This window comes from Drosophila sulfurigaster, chromosome X (assembly GCF_023558435.1).
Source record: "Drosophila sulfurigaster albostrigata strain 15112-1811.04 chromosome X, ASM2355843v2, whole genome shotgun sequence".
NCBI classification, from domain to species: domain Eukaryota; kingdom Metazoa; phylum Arthropoda; class Insecta; order Diptera; family Drosophilidae; genus Drosophila; species Drosophila sulfurigaster.
In genome coordinates, this window is record NC_084885.1 from 24,364,408 (window position 1) to 24,388,881 (window position 24,474).

The 24,474-nt window shown below is 34.9% G+C and overlaps 1 protein-coding gene and 2 non-coding genes across 4 annotated transcripts in view; all 3 read left to right on the forward strand.

Moving 5' to 3' along the window:
- The first annotated feature begins 14,276 nt into the window (after nucleotides 1-14,276).
- On the forward strand, nucleotides 14,277-14,348 carry Trnaa-ugc (transfer RNA alanine (anticodon UGC)). Its single transcript has one exon. It is a non-coding gene; the product is annotated as a tRNA-Ala (tRNA).
- Nucleotides 14,349-14,555: 207 nt separating this feature from the next.
- On the forward strand, nucleotides 14,556-14,627 carry Trnaa-cgc (transfer RNA alanine (anticodon CGC)). Its single transcript has one exon. It is a non-coding gene; the product is annotated as a tRNA-Ala (tRNA).
- Nucleotides 14,628-16,331: 1,704 nt separating this feature from the next.
- LOC133849075 (uncharacterized) overlaps nucleotides 16,332-24,474 on the forward strand; it is a 39,420-nt gene continuing 31,277 nt past the window's right edge. For both annotated transcript variants that reach the window (XM_062284936.1, XM_062284935.1), the window contains exon 1: nucleotides 16,332-16,738. In XM_062284936.1, the coding sequence (XP_062140920.1) occupies nucleotides 16,648-16,738 (91 nt within the window). In that variant the 5' untranslated portion in view covers nucleotides 16,332-16,647. The remainder of the gene's footprint in view (nucleotides 16,739-24,474) is intronic.

Consider the following 24,474-nt stretch of genomic DNA (forward strand, 5'->3'; position numbering starts at 1 on the left):
TTTAGGTTTTTAGCGATGTAATTTATCGGATTCTATGCCAACAATTTGTATTTATTTCTTTAGCAATTTATTTTGTAATCTTTTGAGAATCACTTTGACACTGCAACTAACCTCATGTCATTTTCAAGGTTTTCAAATTCAATTCAATTTAATTCTTTAATAGCATTTATGCAATTAAGACATATTTTCAATTTTCCATCAACTATTATTAACTGCAGGTCAGCAAACGTTGAACTCTTGGAACGGAGAATTGAGAAAGCCAAACTTGAGCTTTCTTCAAGCCAACAAGTTGTTGCATTTAACCCCTGAAGATTTACCTAGTCCCAAGTTCTTCTCTCGCATTTATCTTCATTTTTTTTTGTTTTTCTTAAAAGCACTTTCGCAAAGAAATTGTTGTTGTTGCTGTTGTTTTGTTGCAGGTTTTTGTTGTTTTTCTCACGCATTTGTCACGTTGATTTTTCCCCCTTTCAGTTTTCAGTTTGCAAGTTTTTGTCTCAGTTTTAATGAGCGGGTCATCAAGGCGACATTTGGTCATATCATAAATTATATTTACAGCATTTCACACACACACACAAAACACTCACACACACAGCTAGTTGGCAATTGTCACTTACACAATGTTTTCGTTTTCATTTTCCATTTTTCGCGCTCATTTTCAATTTTTCACATGTGTATTTTGTGGCATTTGTTTAGCTCTTGCTAGCGCTGCATACCCTGTAAATAGGGTAGCTGCATTTCAAATATACTCGAACTTTAATAGTGAATAAATAAATATTTTGAGTGGAAGGGCTCAACAGCCAGCCCTCTTTTATATATTAAATGTAGTATTTAATACTTGATGTAATATAATAAATAAATAAATAATAATAACTATTTTCAAATTTCAAAACATTACAACTAGGTTCAGAAGACATTTTTCGAAAATAGAAAAAATATTTAAAGAAATATTTATTATAGGAGTATGGAACGTATTCTGGAATTTTAGGTTAAGATATTAACAAAAAATTATTGTTAATTTAAGCGTAGATTTTACGATAAATCTTACCTTAATCATCTATTAACAAATAAAAAGCTACATTTCTATATAATCACATTCTAAAAATATACCACAAAAAAAAAAACGATAATATATCGAAGACTAAATTAGGTATATCGATATAATACTACATTCATAATATCACAACAAATATTAAAGAATACTAAAGGCCACACGATGAAGTACTTCATTCGAAATATATCATAGAAATACCATCGAAATATACCAGAATGTTCATAGGGAAGAATGGTATTTAACCCTTGTGTCTCAGCAAATTTATGTAACAGATGAAGTAACTGAAGTAGACGTATACAATATATATAGTCTATATATTCTTGATCAGGCTTAACGCCTACTTTCCACGGTGTTTGCTTTGGCTGACAATATGGTATATTTTGTTCTCTATGGTATATTTTAAATGTAATCAACATAGCAAATATAGCCTTTGGTGTATTTAAGTATATGTGCGATATATTTATTAGGTGTATTTTAAGAATAATATCGCATTTTGATTGTAGTAGTACTTTAGCAATATACCAAATATAGCTCTTGGTGGTATATTAATTCGGTATATTTGAAAATTAATACCAGGTATCTCACAGTCGAACACACTCGTCTGTAGCCTTCTTATTTGTTATTGATATTGCAGTGATAAGCGTTGTTGCCACTTAGTGGAATGGCTGCTGTTGCATTGTTGTTGCTTCCCATGGCAACACGGGGCGTATGCGCAATGAAACCTAGCCTCCAATTGCTGGGATGCCAACGGACTGTAAACGACAAGCAAGCAAGCAAGAAAATAGAGAAAAACAAAAACCGAGGCACGCCTAAATTGTGACTGCAGTTGACTGTGTGTTGAAGTGCTGTTTATTTGGGCTGTGACCTTGCAACCCTGCCACAATCACTGTGCGGCAGCAGCAGCTTTCACGCGCCGCGATGCGATGCGGAAATGTGGCAAATGTTCGTTTGTGTGTGTGTGTGTGTGTGTGTGTGTGTGTGTGTGTTTGCTGCAGATGCAGCGCTTGCTGCACTTCCAGGCCATTCGTCACACGTCTCGATTCGCTGACAACTTGCAATCCTCGCAGAGCAACTGCAACAACAACACTGACAACAACAACAGCTAATCATAATTTCTGCCAATTTAGCGACAAGTGTTGCTATTGCTTTTGCTGTTGCTGTTGCAGTGACTTTCTCCCGACCTCGTTTAGTTCGAAGCGATTCCAATTCCGATTCCTAAAATAAATTATTGACACACAAATTGTTGTCGTCGTTGACGTTGTTGTTGTCGTTGTGGTTGCCGTCGTCGACTCACGTGCGTCTATTGACCCGCAGCAGCAACAGCAGCCCCAAAAAAAACCAAAAACCAAAAACCGAAAATCCCGAACAAATCCGAAATAAACAAAACGAAAACAAAAACAGCTTTTAGAAACTCTTGTTCAGTCGGTTGGCTCTTCTTTTTTTTTCTCTGTTGGCCAGACCATAATCGTAAGCCAAGTAGGAAGACGCAACAACAACAACAACAGCGACAACAACAACAATTTATTTGCATATTTTTACACTCAGGCAAAGGGGAAGAAAAAAAAGGGGAGCGGCAACGTCACTATGGACTCACGGGTCACTGGGCAATGCGTGGAATGCGTTAATTGCCCAGGCAGCTGGACGTCAAAGCAAAGCACATCATATCACAAGCCGAGCAGGCACGACTAGCAGATACCCTGGAATGAAGAATAGAGTGTTAATATTAATATACACAATGTAGTAATATAAATTAAAAATAAATGGAAAAAAGTTTTAATATTAATGGACATAATATAGTAATATAAAAAGATATGTAAAATAAGATCTAATAATTTATCTTTTTGGCTTGATTAAGTAGGTTTATTAAACAAACGATTCACTTGAAACTCTTAGAACATCATTATCAATATATGAACATATATTCTAGAGCTTACATGCGAAATATGCACACTAAAATATAATGTTCAAGAGCAGAAAAAGAAGACAAAGAATTGATAGAATGTAAATAAAGAGTTCCACAAAATATGTAAGCGTCAAAATTCCACAACATTCATAAATTTCTCCAAATACATATTACTCTATGGTATATTTTGAATAGAATAGTATATTTATATACCAAATATAGCCATTATCTATTTTAGTATATAGTATATAATATGATATTATTCTTAAAGTATTCCAAATTAATATACTAATATATTTATATACTATTATCAATATACTACTACTTTTAAAATATACCATACATTGAAAGTAGAGGCCGTAATCATAAATTTCTCCAAATACAATTTCTCCAGTTTCTAAAATTTATCGATATAGTCTTAACAAGTAAGAAAGTTACAGTCGAGTGTGCTCGACTGTGAGATACCCGCTACCCATTTTTAATAAGGGCAAAATATTGTGGTATTATTTTCAAAATATACCGAAAATACTAAAAAAATACTAAAAATATACCAAATGGTATGTTTGGTATACCGATACAGCACACCATTCAAAATATACCATAGACGGCACAATGTACCAGATTGTCGGCCAAAGCAACTAAGAGCCCTAGTAAGTGGGCGTTTTTGCCCATACAAAAGTATTTCTTTAATAACTTCCACAATTTTTATCTGATCGCAACCAAATTTTCAGGAATCATAACTACTATAGTAATTATACTATATACCAAAATTCACAGCTCTAGCTTTAAATTTACGCTTGTTTTTCGATTTTTTTTGGTTTGCAGGGGCGGAAGTGGGCGTGGCAAAAATTTGAAACAAACTTGATCTGCGTGCAAACATAACAAATACTGTCGAAAAAAAATTATAGCTCTATCTCTTATAGTCTCTGAGATCTAGGTGTTCATACGGACAGACGGACGGACACACAGACGGACAGACACACAGACGGACAGACGGACATGGCTAGATCGTCTCGGCTGTTGACGCTGATCAAGAATATATATACTTTATAGGGTCGGAGATGCCTCCTTCTGCCTGTTACATACATTTCCTGCCGGCACAAAGTTATAATACCCTTCTACCCTATGGGTAGCGGGTATAAAAATTGCGTTCTTAAATAAAACCGCTTTAAGAACCAACTTTTAAATTTATGTATGAATATTAGTTTGAAATATGCCAAATTCTCAAAATAGACCAAAAAAATACTAGATTTAGGTAACAAAATTGTAAAATCATCGAAATTCCCACAAAATTTTATTCCAGCTTTGAGTCTTCTTGTTCGTAGTTCAGTTAGTCGAGATGTCTCGAAATTTTATTCATTGAAGTTTAAGAGAGAAGGCCCTGGGATTAAAAGCTGCACGAATCGATAATAAATATTTCGTAAATAAAAAGTGATCAACAATATAGCTGAATAACTGAATGCGCTAAATAAATAATAAAATAATAATTAAATAGTAAAAGAAGAATAGAATAGAACATACAATTTTTTTTTTGATTTTGTAATAAGATTTTTGTTCTTAGAACTATAACATTTTTTTCTCTTATCATTAAGAATCTAGGTATTATACAAAATGCTCTTGAAATCAAGATGTGTTTTCTAACTTTAAGTCTTTTATGTTCTTGACGCATTTTTACTATAAGACTAAAATTTGCAGTACTAAGACAAAAATGTGGATTTTGTAACATTTTTTCCAGTGCAGGATTCATGTACTAAGTAAATGTAATAATAAAAACTATATATGTATATAAATAGATAAATATATATAAAAAATAAGATACATACATATAAATTATTATTACTTTATAAGCACTAAATACTTAATAATCTACCCCACTTGAAACATTTGTATAAGGTATAGGCTAGAAACAAACAGTTAGGCTCAAGCCTGAGCGCTCATCAGGTGTTGGCAGACCAATAATTTAGCCTCGGGGCAAAAGCGCTTAGAAACCTAACGAACCATAAATTCTAGCTGGGCAGCAGCAGCGGCAGCAACAACAACAAAGGCAACAAAAAAGCATTAACTAAAACAGCAACAACAGCAACAATAACAACAACAACTGACATTCAATTGGGCATCGAAAGTGCTCACAAAAATTGCCAGTAAACAATTTCTAAATGAAAATATTTTCCAGCACATTCAATTATCAAAATGAAAGTTGCACACACTTGTTGTTGTAGTTGTTGTTGGTAAGAGGGGGAAAGGGTAAGGGGGGGAAAGGTACGAAGTACGCGAGTGGTTCGTTAACTTGGAGGAGCATCATCAAGCGGTCAATCGGCACGTAGGCAACATCAATAAAATTGTCAAATTGGCAAAACGAGGCATAGAAGGGTTAAGGCACTTTTTTGGGGCGTGACGCACGTGCTTGGCATCAGCAACACAACAAAAACACAACACACAAATCCACAATTTGCCATATTGCTTCTTTTGCCACCTTTTGTTTGCCCTTCGTCGCTGGGTGCGACCAAGCAACAAAAGACTCAGGCAACGAACTCAGGCTGAGCGCAAAAGACTGAGGCAACAAACTTGCCAAGACTGAGGCAACAAACTTGCAGCATATGACTTAGAACACAAACTTGCACTTCTCGCTTTTGTCTTCGGTTTGATGCAATGCTTCCTGGAATGGCACTTGCCGAGTTATCGACGATTGCAAGCAGTCACAAATCAAAGTCAAAGTCACACAGACTATAAAATAAAACTCAGGCCACCAATTGTGGCAATGTCAGCGATAGACGCTTTTGTACCTCAATTTTTAACTCTCTTTAAATTTATCGCTTTTCATAATAATTATTGATTATTATTATGTACATGAAAGGATTGTAAAAACTTAACTAATTTAGAAAAATAATTTGATTTTATTTGATACTCTTAAACATAATTTATTAAAATTATGTAAGTGATAAGATTATCAAAAATTTAATATTAAAAAACATATAAAAAAATTTCGATTTTGTTTACACTTTTTAAACATTAAAAAGCTCAATTCGATTCATTTTACAAAAACAGAATAACAAAGTATTGTAATATATCAAGATATTTATAGTTAATAAATAATGGCCTCACATTACATAATTCAATTAAATTCAATGCAAACAACTTTTGATCAAATTAGCATACAAAACGAGTCTGGTGAATTCTGATTTTGAACTGACGTTTATTTATTTAAAATTCTAGATCTTATATAGCTAACAATAGTTGCTTATCTTTTCCATCTCTGTGTATGTGATTGAAATTAATACTTTTCTTATACAATATTTTTGTGGGTTATTTTTTTTTGCACGTTTGTGATCTTATATTTGAGTCGATTGAGTGATCTATAAATAATCCGCAAATTTGAGAGATCTTTTTAGTCTGTGGCGTCTTTATATTCATGATTGAACAGCAAGTTAAGTTTAGTTTCCAAATAATTTTCAAACTGTTATTAATAATCTATTATCTAAACAGCAAATGCAATCAGCAAGAAACTGGAAATTATAATACTAAATATAAGGCTCTAAAGAATGTTATCCACAACAATATGAAAATAGTCAGCATCAGCTTAGATTACGGAATAAAAACATCTTATTTTAGGACTTAAACATTGTGTGATCTTTTTATTTATTTTTTTACTCATGCAAAGAGAGAACAAAATCTATATTAAAAAGTCGATTGCAAATCTCGACTAAAGATTTTTTCGATATCAGACAAAAATATCTTCAAATAAGATTTTTAGTTTGAAAAAATGGTAAATTTGCATTTTGAAACTAAATACATCTTATTTTTAGGATTTAAATATTGTGTGATGTTGATATGCAATTTTGCTTTCTTTGTTAAATTTGGAGATTTTACTTTTCTTACTTGAATTTCTAGACTTTCTTTTGAATTTTGATCTTTGTTTAGAAATAAACCTTGATTCAAGATTTTATTCTTGAGCACTTTTTTTTCTATGTAACTTGCAGTCATTGTGTTTTAAGCTCAGCTGACTACGTGAGTGTTTTTTATAGGGTATTTTGGGCGGTCAAGCATACCCACTCTTAAGTGATTCTTCACTTGCTGTTGGCGAGTTCAAATATTTTGCTCGTATGTTTATGGCTTTTGTTTTTCGCATGCGACAAAAGCAAAGCAGACGCAATAGCGAAAAATATACAAAAAAAAAGAAAGAAAGAAAATGTCATCTTTCTGTTACAGTTGCTTGCCCCATTATTAAGTATGACACAACAGCAACTGCGACAACAACAACAACAACAACAAGCAACAACTGTGACAACAACAAGGCAAGAAAAGCAAAGTCAATTCGTCAGACTCGAATGCTGAAAATGGACGCAGATTTGTGCAGCCAGCCGGCCGGCCGGCAGCCTAGATTGTTAGCCAAGTTTTGCGACCTGGTCTAGCTGCTGTGCACTCTCTGCTCTGCTCTGCTCTGTCTGGGGTCTATCTTCCAGTCTCCTAGTCTCCAAAGTCTCCCAGTCTCAGTCTCAGTCCCAGTTGATGGTGCTGCTTTAGCTCTGCTTTGCTTTGCTTTGCTTTTGTTTCGACTTGTTTTTTATTTGATTTGATTTTATGCTTTTTTGCAATGTTTATTGTTGTCGCTGTCACACAATTGTTGTGCTGGTTGTTGTTGCTGGTTGTTGTGGGGTTTATGTAACAAATGTTGAATTCTTCGCTGGGCAGGCATTTCATTTGGGATTGTTGCAGTCATCGTCATTAGTGTCCAAAAATGAAATGATTGCAAATACTCGCTTCTCGTATCAAAGCGAGCTCAAGTGGGCCAGCTGCAGTGCGGTGGCAACATGCTGTGGTTGTTGTTGTTGTCATTGCTGTACTTGCTGTTGTTGCTGCTGCTGTTAAGGGCCAGCTTCCAAAGTTTTTACTTTCGTTTCATGTAAGCGCGCCGCACATTTCACTTTACATTTTTGATACCCGCTACCCATTGGGGTGGTCGGGTATTATAAGTTTGTGCCAACAGGAAATTTATATAACAGATATACTATAAAGTATATACATACATTTGCAATCAGCCGAATCGATTTAGCCATGTCTATCTGTCAGTCTGTTGCATTTGTCGGGTCTAAATTGCTTCGGTGGAAAATTCAGTATATGTTATACTCTTTGGTGTATGTTGTATGTAATAGATTATCGATATACCAAATATTACAAATGTATTATTATATCAATATATCTCATATATATGAATTAGTATATTTTCACAATATTCTCGGTATATTTTGACTTCAACAGTACACCGATATAAAAATGTAGTTTTCGGTATATTTTAATTGGATTTTATCAATATACCAAATACATCCATCGAATATTTTTAGATTTTTCGGTATATTTTGAGTGCAATAGTATACTATTATATCAAATGTAGTATTTTTGTATTTTAGGTGTTATTATATTAATATATCAAATATATACATTGGTATATTTTCATAATAGTTTTGGCATATTTTTATATTTTTCGATATATTTTAAATATAGTAATATATCAATATACCAGATATATGCATTGGTACATTTTCATTTTTTCTCGGTAAATTTTAACAGTAATAGTATGTATGTATACCGATATACCATGTCTATTCTTCGGTATATTTTCACCGTAATAGTATATCCATATACCAAATTTAGTCGTCGGTATCAAGTTTTGAAAGTTTTATTATATCATTTACCAAATACATCAATTCGTATATTTTCATATTAATTGTGTATATTTTAGCTGCAATAGTATTTTGATATACCAAGTGTATTTCTTGGTATATTTTTAAATTTTTCGATATATTTTGAATGTGTTATTATTTCAATAGTATTTAAGAATTTTTCGGTATATTTTGAATGTAATAGTATGTCTATATACGTAGCCTTTTGGTGTTTTTCTAGTATTTTTGGGGCTATTTTTATTTGACTTCGGGCTTGCATTGTGATTGGCTTACAGATAGCTGACAGTCGAGCACATTCCTACTTTAGTTTTCCTACTTGTTTATTATTGTTTTTTGCACTCGCTGGATGCGGTGGTGTTGTGTTTTTTTTTGCGGTGGTGCCGCAGCATAACTGCGCTCAGGGTGGTAATCAGCGTTTGGCCAGTAACGTATCCAGACACGTAGTACTTCAGTGGGAAGGGGCTTGTTTTGAGCTTTTCCGCTTTTTCAGCGTTTTTCATATTGTATAAGTAATAACCACATTGGCGTTAGCCCCACTTACGATTGCCCACTGGGAAGCTGTGGCTGCTGTTGCCTTTGCTGTTGCTGTTGCTGTTGCTATTTCGTTGCTATTTGCATTTGAATTGGGCAATCCCAACCACAGTGGGGAATGTGGGGAGAGCAGCGACTAAGCGAATAAGCGACCAGCGACCACTCTTGCCTCATAATGTGGGCGCACAGTGGTGCCAAAAAACACAAAAAAAGAAACAGAAACAGAAAACACATTCAACATTCACGCACTTGACGCGCCAAAAAAAAAAAAAAACACATTCGAAACACATTTGCAATATTCACAGCACATTCATCATCACATTCACTTGGCTGCGCTGATTTTGCAAGACTTTTGTTGGTCGCTTCCTTGTTATTGATTTATTGCTGTGGCATTTTCTTAATTAGAATACAATAGATTTGCTTATCACTAGTTTTTGACACTTTACAACACTTTATGAATTATTTGATATAATCAAAACTTTTTTATAAACAACTTCAAAATCGGTTTATAAATATACCAAATATTGTTATTCTTTAATATTTTATTGGTATATTTAGACTGTAATAGTATATTTATATATTTTAAGTATTTTTCGGTATATTTAGTTGGCATATGTTAAGAATAATATCAAATTGTTGGGCTTCTATTGTGAATGGTTTGCATGTACTTCAAAAGAACAAAACTTAAAAAAAGATAAATAAAAATAATGCCTTTCCAAATAGCAGAAGTTTTTCTCCTATAACCAACATTAATACTCGAAATTCAATATTAAGACTATTAATTGATTTTCAATAATATTAAATTTTTTTGTTATTCTTGCAATCGATAAGCTTCATAATATTTCAAAATAATAATATTAATTTATTTTGCCTTTTTTAGAATGCAGAAAATTGAAGTGAATTTCAATCGAAAGAGAAAATGTAATAAAACTTTTTGTTATTTGTGTGAGAATTATTGAATAAATTTTTTTATTTCTTATTGATATTGTAGCTTAAGAATTAGAAGAACAAAGCTGGGAATGAAAAAGTTGAGTGATACTTGGAGAGCTATTGATTAAATTATGATTATTTATGTAACTATCAAAATTATTTCATTTTTAGGATATGTTTTAACTATTATAAATATAATAATGTAAAAATAAATAAAAATAAGTTTGTAAATAATATAAATGTAATTTATATTTAAGATTAGATTAGATAAATATTAATGTTTTGTGATGAGTCAAAATAGCAGCAATTAAATACTTTCTTTTCTCTTAATTAGAATTGAATTCGTTTTACAAAACAATTGTTTTACAAGTAATTATAAGCTAGCTTTACATATACATTTATTTTGATTGATTGCATGATAGAATACAAAATATGTAGTATTATATTTGTATAGATTTTAATCGAATTGGAAATAAACTTCTATTATATAGTATACTACAGATTCTTACGCATATCGCATCGTAGCAATCATCTATTTTTCTTCTATAGCAAAATTAGTTGCAAAGTTCTTTAGAAATGTGTGTGTGTGTATGGAATGAGTGCGAAAAGAAGCAAAGTAGAAAAGCGAGAGGCAAGAAGAGAAGCCAGAGCTGAATAGCAGCATTTGACTTGACTTAGATTGGGAGAATCATTTGCTGCATTGCTTCTTCCCATTCTGTGCTCATTCTGCATTCTGCATTCTGAATTCTGAAGTGGAGCAGCAGACATTGTAGGCACATTTTCAGGCTGCGGTTGTGGCTGTGGCTCGTGGCAATTAACCAAGCAGAGGGAAGAGGAAAAGAGAAGAGGCTGCAGGGCAGCTGAATGGGGCAGGGGCAGCGACTCAGAACATTAATCTTAAGACTTTGCTGGAAATGAAAAATAATAAAGCACTAAATGGAAAATGAAGCACGTTCAAATGGGGAAGGGAGCAAAGAGTTAGAGGAAGGTACAGCAACAGAGAGAGAGAGAGAGAGGGAGAGCATGTGTGTGTGTTGAGCTTGGGGTTGGGGGAGAGGCGTGTGGCAGGTAGCGGCAGGTGGAACGCGCGGCACACTCTTAATTGAGCATCGTGAACGCAAATGCAGCAATTCGTTGTGCTTCGTCGGCTGCGGCACGTTGCCAGCTCAGAAGGGGAGAGTGTGGAGAGGGAAGAGGGGGGGAGGCACATATGTACATTCTTTCAACTGAAGCTGTTGCGTGCGCTGTGTTTTGCTGTTGCTGTTGCTGTGGCTTCTGCCACCGCCACTTTGAGTTCGGTGGGCGTCAGTGGCTCTTGCTCTTGCTCTGGACTCGTAGCTCCCTACATCTGAGTCGCGCCCCTTGGCGTTGTCTTCATCTTCATCTCCTTCCCCTTCTCCTCTCCCCATCTCCCTCCGCCACTGTTTTTAGGCGCACGTGGCGATGCATCAATCCATTCAAGCTGGTAGCGCACCAAGCGTAACAATTGGGCGTTGGGCACACGCCCACCCCTCCTCTCCCCTTCACCTCTCGAATGCACACCTCGCCATCTGCAATGTCCAGTGGGCAGTGGGCAGTGGCACGCCCACAGAGCCCTCGCCCAAGACGAAACCGAAGCCGAAGCTGCTTCCTCATTGTCTAATTAAATGTTTCTGCAGTCATAGGCACAATTTGATTAGTTAACTGTTAACGGTTAAACAAAGCTCCACAACAAAACCGAAGACGAAAAAGAAGAGTAGAAGAAGAAGAAGTGGAAGAGTACTACCTAACCTCACAAAATATGAAAGAATCATCTAAAAGAGATTTGAAACCTAATCAACTTAATTTCATTTTAGGAGAACAAATTGAAGATAAGTTTATCAATTATAACTCTGAATTTGTGCATATTATAACATTTTAAGAACTAATATTTAAGAGTTCGAATATATTGTAAAACATGCCGTAGGAATAAATGGAATGGGGAGGTTGACTAGGTTTCTCTTTCTAGAATTAGATATATGTATGTAGTTCAGGAACAGTTGGAATTGAAACACATTTTATAACTACAAACTTCGGAACGAACGGAATTGAAACACAACCAGAAACTTCAAAATTGAGTCAATTAAATAATCACAGCTATATTAGCAACACATTCGACTAGAAACGTTTGGAATTGAAATCTGGAATTATGGGAATGGAACAGATGTTGTCTATTGTCAGTGTTGAAGATTTCAAAAACAACACATGCAAACATGTTAAATAGCTGGCACCAAAAATATTGCCCAAGACAAGGAACGTTGGGAAAAGAAACATTTCCATAAAAATTATTGCTAGTTGAAGGAGTTGAAACAGTTGGAATTGAAACACATTTTTAAAACGACATAGTCCAGCACTAAAATAGGTAGCTAAATAACTTTGGAACAAACGGAATTGAAACACAATTAAAAAATGTTAAAAACGGAATAGAAACATTCGGATTTGAAATGTGGAATTATGGGAATGGAACAGCTCTAGAGAACAAACATTTTTAATGCATGTCGAATAGCTAACGCCAAAAAAAAAAATAGTGTCCAAAGCGTGGAACGATGGGAAAAGAAACATTCCCATTACAAAACGATTGGAATGGAACCCTTAATTGAGCTCTAGTTAGAATCCAATTGCTAATTAATGTGCCGGACAGAACTCAGAACCTCAAGCTGTTGTGCGACAGGTGGCGCCACATGTGCACTTAAGAAGAAGCAGAAGAAGAAGAAGAAGAAGGTTTGATACAGTTGAAACGAAGTGGAGCAGCTGCTGCGTCTGCATCTGCGACTGCGCCCAATTCTATTGACAGTTGGGACAACTTGATGAGTGGCTGCTGGCCAACAAAATGTTGCAATCAATGTTGTCGTTGTTGTTGTTGTTGCTCTGCGCGTTGTCATCACTTGCGGCAACGTTGTCATTGTTTTTTTTGTTTTTGTGTGTTTCTCTTTGTTGCTGCTGCAGCATTTTTAAACTGGGTTAAAAGCACAAACAGCACGCAAAAATGTGACGACAATTCGCTAAAGCAATTCCCCCAAGAGCGCGGGCTAAGTAAAGCACATCACCAACAGCGACATCAATGAGAAGAGCAACAACAACGAAGACAACGTTTAGCAGACTCACAGAGCTGTAACCAAACGATCATCGTCATCGTCATCGTCGTAATGCTCTCGATAGTCTAGAACAATTCCACATTAGCAATAACTCAATCGCAAGATCTGAAAGCAGATGCAGAGCTAATAAAATTTCTACGATTATTTTAATTTTCTATTTAGAACAACTTTATAAATAACGATGAAGTTTTTTTTACAGCACTTTATTAAATTTAAGAATCTATGAACTGTACTTTACGGTTGTCAAACCTAATCTATTTTTTGTACTAATAAAATTTCTACTATTATTTTTATTTTCATTTTAAAACTACTCTAGAAATAATAAATACATTTTATATACAGTACTTTTTTTAATTTAATAATCTATTAAATTTAAATTACAGTTGTCAAATCGATCGTAATTTTTGTGCTAATAAAATTTCTATTATTATTTTAATTTTCTTTATAGGACAATTTCATAAATACCAAACAAGTTTTGGTATAACACTTTATTTCATTTAATCATCCATCAACTTTATTTCACTTGACTTCAAATTTCTACTATTATTTTTATTTTTTACTTAGATCTACTCCTTAAATAACAGTACTTTATTTCATTTAATAATCTGTCAACTTAACTTTACGGTTGTCAAAACTAAAATATTTTTAGTGCTACTCAAATTTCTACTATTATTTTTGTTTATAAATAACAAATACATTTTCTTTACATACTTTATTTTATATCATAGCCTATTAACTTTACTTAACTGTTGTTAAAACTAAGGTATTTTTACCCCCAAAAAAATCGTACTATATATGATCTGTTAAGGTAGTAACTAAAGTATTTTTAATCCCCAACAAAATCTTATATAATATTATGCCTCTTCTGATCTTATGTAGATCTGTTAAGCTTGTAATGAAGTGTTCTTTCCCGAAAAATCGAGATGACTCTTCAAATAGTCTTTAATTTTATTGAATAATTAATTATTATCTAATATAACTATAATATAAACATAATAAATCAAATGTCAGTTAAGCTTTAAAGCTACATTTTGCTTCGCGTATTACGCGCTGAAGCTTTGTCCTTGAGGGGGGACGTAGCTCAGGGGTAGAGCGCTCGCTTTGCATGCGAGATGTCCCGGGTTCAATTCCCGGCGTCTCCAGGTGACACTTTTTTCCATCAAATTTACATTAATCAATATTAATATGATAACAAATTGGTTCAATTTACTAGATAATCTTGCTTGCGTTATGGGAATTTTGTGAAGGATCTTTTAATATATTGAACTTCTTTGTTTTTTATTTTAATTACATTAATGTAACTTTGTGCTTAATTAAAGTACTAATAAATTACAAATTGCTTTAGGGGTGGGGACGTAGCTCAGTGGTAGAGCGCTCGCTTCGCATGCGAGATGCCCCGGGTTCAATTCCCGGCGTCTCCATAAGGAATATTTTTTCTATTTATTTCCATAAATATTTTAAATATTCCTTTCTTTTACTGAAAATGTAGAAAATTGATTTATTTATACAGTTTTACAAATTTAATTTGTGTTGCGATTTTCGATAAATCGTTTTTGCAGCCACTTTAATCGAGGGCTTTACATCGCCGTAAATTCTTGCCTTAAAAGGATCGTCAAGAAGCCAAAGAAGCAGAAGAAGAAGAAGAAGCAGACGCATAGACCAAAAATTGAGTCTCGCAGTTGTTTAACTTGTTTTGGTCATGTTGCTAGGAACTTGAATCGGAATCACAGATGTCACAAAACTGTGTGTGTGTGTGTGTGTGTGTGCTTAGCATATTCTTTTGGGGCCTTCGCTTTGCATTTGGCCCACATGTGTCACACAAATTGTGCGTTGACTGACCAACAAAAAAAACCCATAAAGAGCGGAAGAAGAGGAGATGAACAATCAAGCGGGATTGTGGCTGCTGTGGCAAACTGTTTGCTCCCGATGTCTGCTCCAATTTGCTGACCATTTGGCTTACTTTGTTTTGTGGCATGCAAATATGCCTGTGTGCAACGGGGCATCGTTGTTTGTGTGGCAATGAATGTCCAAGATGCCAGCGTGCAGTAAGCAGCGAGCCAAAAAGCCAGAAGAATTATTTGTGCTGCGGCTGCAATTTGGTGCAGCGTGTGCAGCATGCCAGCTTGCCACAGTTGCATAACCTGTATTAGTTGTTATTACCGTTTTGTGGCAGCAGCGCACAAAACTTTCTTGTCCAGCACCAACCACAGCAACAACAACAGCAACAACAAACAACAATTTGCCATTGATCGATAGGCGAACGCAGCGCAGCTCAGCGCAGCTCAGCTAAGCAGAGCAACACGCAAAAGCCCTAAGCTTCGGCTTAAGAGCTTTGGCACTTGCCAAAAGCGCAGCAAGTGCTCGCAGCTGCGACTGCGACGGCGACGGCGACGTCGGCAGAGCACGCATGCAGTCGAACAGCTTACAAGACGCACAACACGACGACGCAAACTTTCAGTTGCTTTCAAGCTGCACAAGACGACGGTTCGTTTTAAAGTCCCCCCAAAAAAACAAATATACTAACAGCTGCTACAACGAGAGCACCAAAAGAGAAAGAGAACGAGAGAGAGAGAGAGAGAGCTAATGCGCATGCTCTCTGTGCTTACGTGAAAAGTGAAAGAAACCTCTTGACGGAACTTTTTTTTTTTGTTTTGAGTGCGCGTGCGTCGCGTCTTCGTTTCGTTTCGTGTCGTGTCGAGAGAGAGAGCTTCGTCTTCGTCTTCGTCTTTCGTCGTCGTAGTTGGCATCGCCTTAAGCTCGACTTGGCGTACGAATTCACAATTCAGTTGCCGTGCTGAACGCAAAGCGAACGGAGTTGTGCGCATCGCGGCGCGTTGAGTTTGGATGCTTATCTACTTTATTTTTTTTTTGCGTTTCTGTTTTAATTTCTAACGGCGAATAACGGTACGCGCATAGTGCGCGATTTATATGTGCAAAAGTTATAAAAACAAATATACAGCGAAATAACTACTCAAGTTGTTAAGCATTTATATTTGTTTTTTTTTAATTAATTATTTTTTTTTATAATTTTTGTTGTTGTGCGCGCTTTAATCCTGACACAAACTTTTTTGAATTTCCGTACTGGTTTATTTAATTTTGTTATTGTTATTGTATTTGTTTCACAGTTTTTTTTGTTTCTGTGGGCATGTGGAAATCTAAGAAAAACACATTCATTACTTTTGCTCATTAACAAACGTGTAAACAACAAAAAGAAGAAAAACGAAAAGAAACCAAGCAAAGAAGGAAGTGTGAAAACAAATTGCAAATTCTGAGAAACAAAAACCAACCAAAAAAAAAACAAAACAAACAAGAAAAGCGAAAAAAGAAATTAAGAAAAAAATAAGTAAGCAGCTGAAGCTGAAGAGATCAGCAACAAAAATCCAACAAACAGACACACACAGAGACAAACGCATATTGAGGACGTTGCGAGTGAGCGACAAAATGCAACGCACGCAGTCGCCGCTGTCGACGCTGCTGCTGTTGCTGCTGTTGGCGTCAGCAGCGCAAGCACAAGCGCAGGCGCAGAATATAGGTGAGTGTGTCAAGCGAAAGACGAAAACTAAAGACGAAAAAGCACATGAAATGAGCAAAAACAACCAGCAACAACAACAACAACAACAGCAGCAGCAGCAAAGCAAACAAATTTTCTCTTGGTTTTTTGTTTTTTTTTGTCTGCTGCTGCTGCGCTGTTTACTTTACTTTATTCATCACCCATTTGACTCTTGTTATTGTCGTTGTTGTTGTTGTCTGCTTGTTTTCGAGGCGCACCTTTTGAAATTTTTGCATACAATTTTTGTCGCTGGTCGTTTTTTTTTCTTCAATTTTTTGATTTCCGGTTCTCTTTAAAACAAAAGCAAACGCGCAGCTTATGCGCTTTTTCCCACGTTCATAAAGCAAACCCCACCAACAACAACAACAGCTAAAAGTCCAGCTTCAAGTCAAGTGCCGGCAACTGGTCAGCTTTGCTCTGGTTCTTGTTGTTGCTGTTGTTGTTGTTGTTGTTGCCCGCTCGCCGTTTATATCGGTCAGCTTTTGTGCTCGTTAATTGTTTCGTGGGATACGCGCGACAAACCGAACGAACGAACGAACAAGCGAGCGAAGGAACGAACGAACGAACGAACGGTCGATCCATTAACACAACTGACAACAATTCCCATATGCATATGCATGAGTGTGTACGCACGTGTATGTGTATGTGTATATACCGTAAGCACTCGCATACAGTAAACATCGCCTAAGGCGCCCTAAGCGACCTTGCCGTCAACACCGTGGAAAGAAAACTTTGACTGCTTCAATTATTTTTGTTTTTCACTTTTTTGCAACTTGAAATTCAATTTGTAGGCTACAAATTGACATTTTTATATAGAGTATCAAGAAAACATGAATCGCATCAAATTTTAGTCTACATAATTGCATTTTTATACAGAATACCAAGAATACATTAATTAGGTGCCTTAGATCAACTGATTTCAAACAAAATATACTATTTAACTATTTTGGTATTTTATTTCAAACTTTCTCAGCTCTATTTCTGGGGTACAATGAATCGTTTTTAAATTAATTACATTTATTCACAAAGAACATATGTTTAGTTCAACTTTTTTTGAACATCAACAATAAGTTTTCGATTGGAAATGGGTTGCAAGAACTATCAAGAAAAAACACAGCAAATTTCTGAAATTGTCGTGCTCTCTATTTTATACAAATTAGTTGTAGTATTAAAGTCTCGAATTTTTGATAAATAAAGTATTTTTTATTCTGATCATACTAAAATTGAAGAAGTTATTTAACCCAAAGTTTTAGCTGCTTTGGCTAACAATTTGATATATTTTGATAGTAATATGTTATATCGATATACCAAATATGGCATTTGGTATATTTTATATGGGTATCTCACAGTGAAGCTTTCTTACTTGTTTTTGATTGGTTTCAAGACATTCTAAGCATAAAAGAAAGAACTTAAAGGAAGACATCGACTATTTTATCGATAACTATATTTTCAACAATTTCCTATTTCCAAGTTAGCTTCCAACAAAAGCGTTTTAAAAGAGTTCAACAACAATTTATTCTCTTTTTGTGGTAATCCTTCGCGAGTGCTTACTGTACAACTTGTTTACATGTTAGCCGTTGGGCGGTAGTGGTCAGCTGATGGGCGTGGTCAGCGAGCGAATGTTGACCGCAGGAAACGGATGTTTGTTTGGGTCAGCAAGCAAAAATAGCGCCAGCAAATGTGAGCGCCAAATGTGTCACACATTCACACACACACAAACACACACTGGCGAAACAAAAGACTTAGGCAACAAACTTGTTGGCTGCTGTTGCTGTTGCTGCTGCACGTGGCAACGTCACCTGCCAGCGGCGAGTAACCAGAGCAGCAACCAAAGGCAAAGGCAAAGCCAAAGCAAAAGCAACCTGTTGTGCCGTTCTTGTCTCCAATTACCAAACCAAGTGTTGCTGCCACGTGCAGCAAGATTGGGTTACAGTTACAACAAAGCAGGTTCACAATGAAGAAGACAACACACAAACAACGCCTTGAACTTGAGAACAAAAGAACACAGAGAACGGAGAACAGAGAACCGAGAGGTTGACTGTTTTTATTTTTATTTTTTTGTTTCGCCTCGGTCACTTTTACTGTTAGCCAATGTGAAGCTTTTGTTTCTGCTTCGACAGAGTTACGACTCAATTCGTTTCTTGATGAAACAGCAATTCTTCAATTTTTGTCGTCTTCTTTTATTTTTTTGGGGGCCCGTATCTTCTTTTGGGAGATGCGTCGCCTTATCAGAGAAGATGCGTTGCACCGTTAGGCAAACGCATTTTTTTTCTTTGTGGGAATGTATTAAACAAAACCCAAAAAAGAAAAAAAGATTAATTTAAATTACAAATCAAAAACAACAAGCAGGAAAACCCTAGCTAAAGAGACTTTCCACAGACTAAAGAAATTGTCTAAGAAATTAAAATAAAATTTACGATCGTCTCTTGGCAACTACGAACAAAAATTTCACAACGTGTTGAAGTTAAGTTGGTATTTTTATTTATTTATTTTGTGTTTTTGCGCTGCGCTGCGCTACTTGCTGGTGGCTCTCGGACAAATGGGAAAGTTTTTAATATATATTGTATATGTATGTAGTTGTATTTGTATATGTATTTTCACAATTGTATTTCATAGTGTTGACAATAAGAAAAGTAAAAGTGCAATGCAAACAACGAGTTGGAGAAATGGTGACAATGCTGGCAAATTGTGGGCCAGCAACACTTCTCTCATAATGAGCATTACGTTGTCTTATAGTCTTATATATATATGTATATATATAGTAATGATCGTTGTTGAGCCATCCCGAAATTTATGTGTAGTCCAAACGTGGCAATTGTTGTCTTGTTGCTGTTGTTGATTCATTAATATTTTCATGAACAGTTTTATGCGCATTACCAAGCAAGTTTTTTCCTTTCTTTTTGTATTTTTATTTGATGATGCTCAAGTTTAGTTGAGTTCGAGTTATGATAATAATCATAATAATAATGTGTTGTGCACAACAATAAATGGCAAATGTTTATTGACTAATGTATAATGTTAAAAGACAAGACTTTCTTTTGCATTCAAGAAATGAGCAACTAACTAATTAGAAATTCTTTAATTGAACTACAAATATAATGCTATTTTTATGAATTATAAATAGCCCATAATATTAAGAAGTATTTTGTATTAAAAACTCATCAAATAATGTAGAAATTCTGTAGTTTAATTGCAGCATTGAAAAATAGACAACTTATATACAATAAGTAAATAATAATTAATAATTAGGTTTGCTTTACAACAGAATAACATTTAGATAATAACAGAAACTCTTGAAGCTGCAAGTTATGTAGAAATTCTCTTAGATATTTATGAATAATGAACAGCAAATTTTATGATAAATAAATCATTTTCATTTGCGTTAGAAATCATGCCAAATTCCAATTATAATAATGTTGTTGAAAAAAACAGATGAAGTAATAATTAAAGCAAACTTTCGTTTGCATTGAAAATCAAATTCTATAGTTTAGTTGCAATTATAATAATGTTGTTGTTGTTTGAAATAAATGTTGATTGAGTAATAATGAGAAGCGAGAAGCGCTTTCTTTTGCTCATTTTGCTTTTCATAAGTGAAATTCTATAGCATTCATGTGCATATCTAATGTTGTTGTTTAATGATGATAATGATGCTGCTTCATGATCATTATCGTCGTCGTTGGGCTAATGCACGCTGTGGCGCATTGCGGAAGCGCGGCGTTTAATTGCAATGCGAAAAAAAAATCAAGCATAACTATCCGCAAAAGATGCTCGTATCTATGAGATACATAACTTTCGAGTTTCGAGTTTGTATCTTGCTATTATGATGCCCATGTCGTTGGCTTTTGCTTGGCTCATTTACTGCTGTTGCTGCAACTACAGTAAACCACACACAATGCCTGAGAGATAGTTTTTTTTTGGGGGCGTGGCACACTGTGCGCGCATGCGTGCAAACATTTTTCGCTGCTTGTTTTTTTCTCTCTCTCTCTCTCTATCTGTGTGTTTGCGGTTTGCATTGGGCAAATCCCAAAAACAAGTCGCAGCTGCCCTTATATAATAGAAACAAGGAAATCCACATTGAGGAAGCCACCAACTGATTTGCCTGCCTGCCTGCCTGCTTTGTGGGCGGCTAAATCACGCACTTCACTAGACACAACAAGAGAAAAAAAGAAAAACCATAACAAGACTTGACTTTTACTTTTTTATTGTCACAGACTGAGGAAACTCTCAGAATCGTTAGTTAATCGTCGCTGCCTGTCATTTAACTAAATGATGCAACACTTTATTGATTATCAAAGCTCTTTTATAGCGTAGCGTGGGAGGCGACTCTTTTACGGCTTTGCTTCAATCCCATTAAAGTCAGAATACATAATCCCAAAAGCAAACATCAAGTGACTTTAATTATGATGAGATTATTGCCGCAATCGCAGCGATAAAGTCGATTTAATGAATTTGATTGCTGTGCGATAATCAACAAAGAGTGTGTACATTTTTTTTTTTTTTTTTTCTTCTGTGTTTGGGGGGAGGCAGGGCAAATGTCACAAAGTTTTGCGCAATTTGTCACCACTCGAATGCCCCTTCAATAATATGTTTGGCCTCACATTTTTACGCAATTTCGAGTTTGTTTTTCTTTTTGTTTCTCTCTTTAGCTTTTGAGGTGCAATCTTCATCAAGTGCTTGGCACGTAGGAGTCGAGTCTCCAATGTTGAGGGAGTGGAAGTGTGTGTGTGCCAGTGTGTGTGTGTGTGTGTGTGGAGTGCGGCATTAAAATGGAAATGAGCCAGTGAACAGCTTGCGCAAGCTGTGCTGCGTTGTCAAAATGGCCTTGCCAGTTACCCCAAAACACACACACAAAATACTGTCGATCATTGAAAGAAATTAACTCCAGTGCATGTTATTCAAGATCGTTGTTATAAACATGTAAAAGAACAAGACAGAAAGCTACTGTCGAAGATATCTGCAAACTATTTACAATAAAAACATAAATATACCAAATTAATAAACTGAAAAAAAATACTAAAATATAAATATATATTATTACATTCAAAATATGCCATCGATTTCAAAATATACCAACATATCAAAAATATACCGAATTAGTATACTGAAAAAATACTAAAATATACCGTAAATAGTACTTCATTCAAATTATACCATCGAGTATAAAATATATCAAATACAAATATACCAAAATTATACCGAATTAATATACTGAATAAATACCGAAATATACCAAAGGCTATTTTTGCACGTATATACTTTTCAAATATACCATTGATTTATAAAATATATCAATATACTACATTCTAAATATACCATAGAGTACAAAATATACCATAGCTTAGAAAATATACCAGATTGTCCAGCAAAGCAACACAGACTCGACTGCAGCGGGTAAAAACATTATATAATCAAAAAGTAATAATAAGTTAGATAGCAAAACAATATTTATAAAAATATACCAAATTAATATACTGAACCAAATTCTAAAAATATGCCAAACGCTACAAATATGTTATATCAATATAGTAGTACATTTAAAGTATACCATCGAGTACAATATATACCATAGCCTACAAAATATACCAGATTGTGAAGCAAAGCAACTCAAACCCGAATCCAACTGCAACAGCGAGTATAAAAATAGACCTCGACTACAACTGTAACTTGAATGCATGCAACCGTTAGAGCAGAACTCGCTCTGCAATTGGAACTGAAATTGGAATTAGGATTAGAATTGGGATTGGGATTGGGATTAGTGAAATGCTCTTTTTAGCCTAGCCTAGATGAGGCGCGAAATCTGATAGCGAACATGAAAATTCTTGGCAAAGACACGCATAAATTGAGATCAAAAGCGAGTCGAATTCTGGTTATTGATGACACTTTTATTGCTGAAATGATATCGAATGTTATGTGCTCGAATTAAGTAGCTCGACTAACTGCTAATTGGCCCCAATTAGAAGTTCTTCTGGTTTAGTGTAGACACTTGACATCATTAGTGAAGAAATGCATTAAAAAGTGAAGAATAATTGGCCTCTTATTTTTGTTAAAGTTTTTTTTAACAGAATAAGCGAGTATTACAAAGTTTGGAACAATTGAAATTAAATAATTTGAAATTAGAAAAAAAAAGAATGAATCCATTAAATTTATAAAGTTTTATTTAAAATGTTAAATGAATATAAACATTTTATAAGAACTAATTTTTTTACTAACAAGTTTTAAGCAATTGAATAACTATTATTCTATTTGAATATTTTATGCTTTAACTGAGTAGTTAAATATAAACAGTAAATCAATTTTTAGATTAGAAAATATGCAAAATTTTCTTAGAAAATACTTTAAGAATCAAAACTTTAACTTTAGGCATCAAAAGAATAAATCAATTTTTAGATTAGGAAATTTTTTTACTGAATATAGAAAACTTTAGTAAAAACTCTTTTCAGAAATTCAATTTTTAGAATTTGAAATTTTACTACGTAATATAAAAAACTTTAGCTAAAATTCTCTTCAAAAATACTCTCTCACAATAACAATTTCGAAACTAGAAAAGCTGAGGGCCTTAGTCACTTTACAGCAGCTGTTGGCTGACATTATTTTTTTGGGAAATATGTAAATTACAGAGAAAGCTGCTTTTTGGGTACTTGACATCGGTTTTATTTGCTCAGATGATGCAATATTTATTTGTGCTGTTAAGATTCTCAGAGATTAGTCAGAGTGGGATGAACTGCGAAAGTTTTGAACTATCAACAACAACAAAAGGCGCAAACAATGGCAAAGCGAAAAAAAAATTACTCAGAGAAGCGCAACCCACATATGGATTCAAAAGCGTTCAATGAGCAATTTCTATGCTTGATTTGTTGTTGTTGTGTATTATTTTTGGGTGCAGCTTATTTGTATGAGATTCTCATTATTGGAATTGCTGTCGGCTGCAGTTCAACAGAGGAAGAGAGAGAGAGAGAGAGACGGAGGCAGGTGGGCTTTTGATAACTTTCGCGTTTGTTGCCTAAGTCATTCGTTTGCCAGGTGCTGTGTGTGTGTGAGAAATTTGTAATGTGTGTCGCAGTGAAATGCTCGGAAAGTGAAACTAACGTCTAATAAATAAATGAAATTGTTTGCTATTAGTAGCGCATTTAAATGACAACTGAAAAGGAAAGAAAACAAAAAAAAAATAGGTGGACGACAGAATTTATGCGCTTTTTAATTTAATTAATTATAATGAATGTGCGACGCGTTGCTCATTTATTGTTCGTTGTTGTTGTTTTTGTTGTTGCCACCTGGCTGCTGTTGTTGTTGTTGTAATTTGTGCTGTTGCCATTTTGAAATTGCTGGCAACAATTGGCAGCCACCTGATTCACGACTCGTTTTGCCAGCCAGCCAAACATCAATGCCACAGAGCAAACTCCATCGAAATTGTTATAAACAATTGCCTTTGTTAATAACTTTAAACGCTTGTGTGTGCGTGCTATTAGTCTGTGTGTGTGTGAGTGTGTGTGTGTTGTGCGTTTCGTCACTGGCCCACAAAATGATTTTGCTATTGCTTTTTTTTTGTTTTTTGCTCTCTGTTGCAATTGCCTTAAAAATTGACTGCCAAATGCGCCACAAAAACATAAAAAAAAAGCCAAGCGCAAAGCTAACAACTTGTTGTTAGTTCAGTTTCCCCTTTCCCACCGCTTACCAAAATGAAATATCGCTATTTAAAGAGCTCAACTCATTAGGGCTTT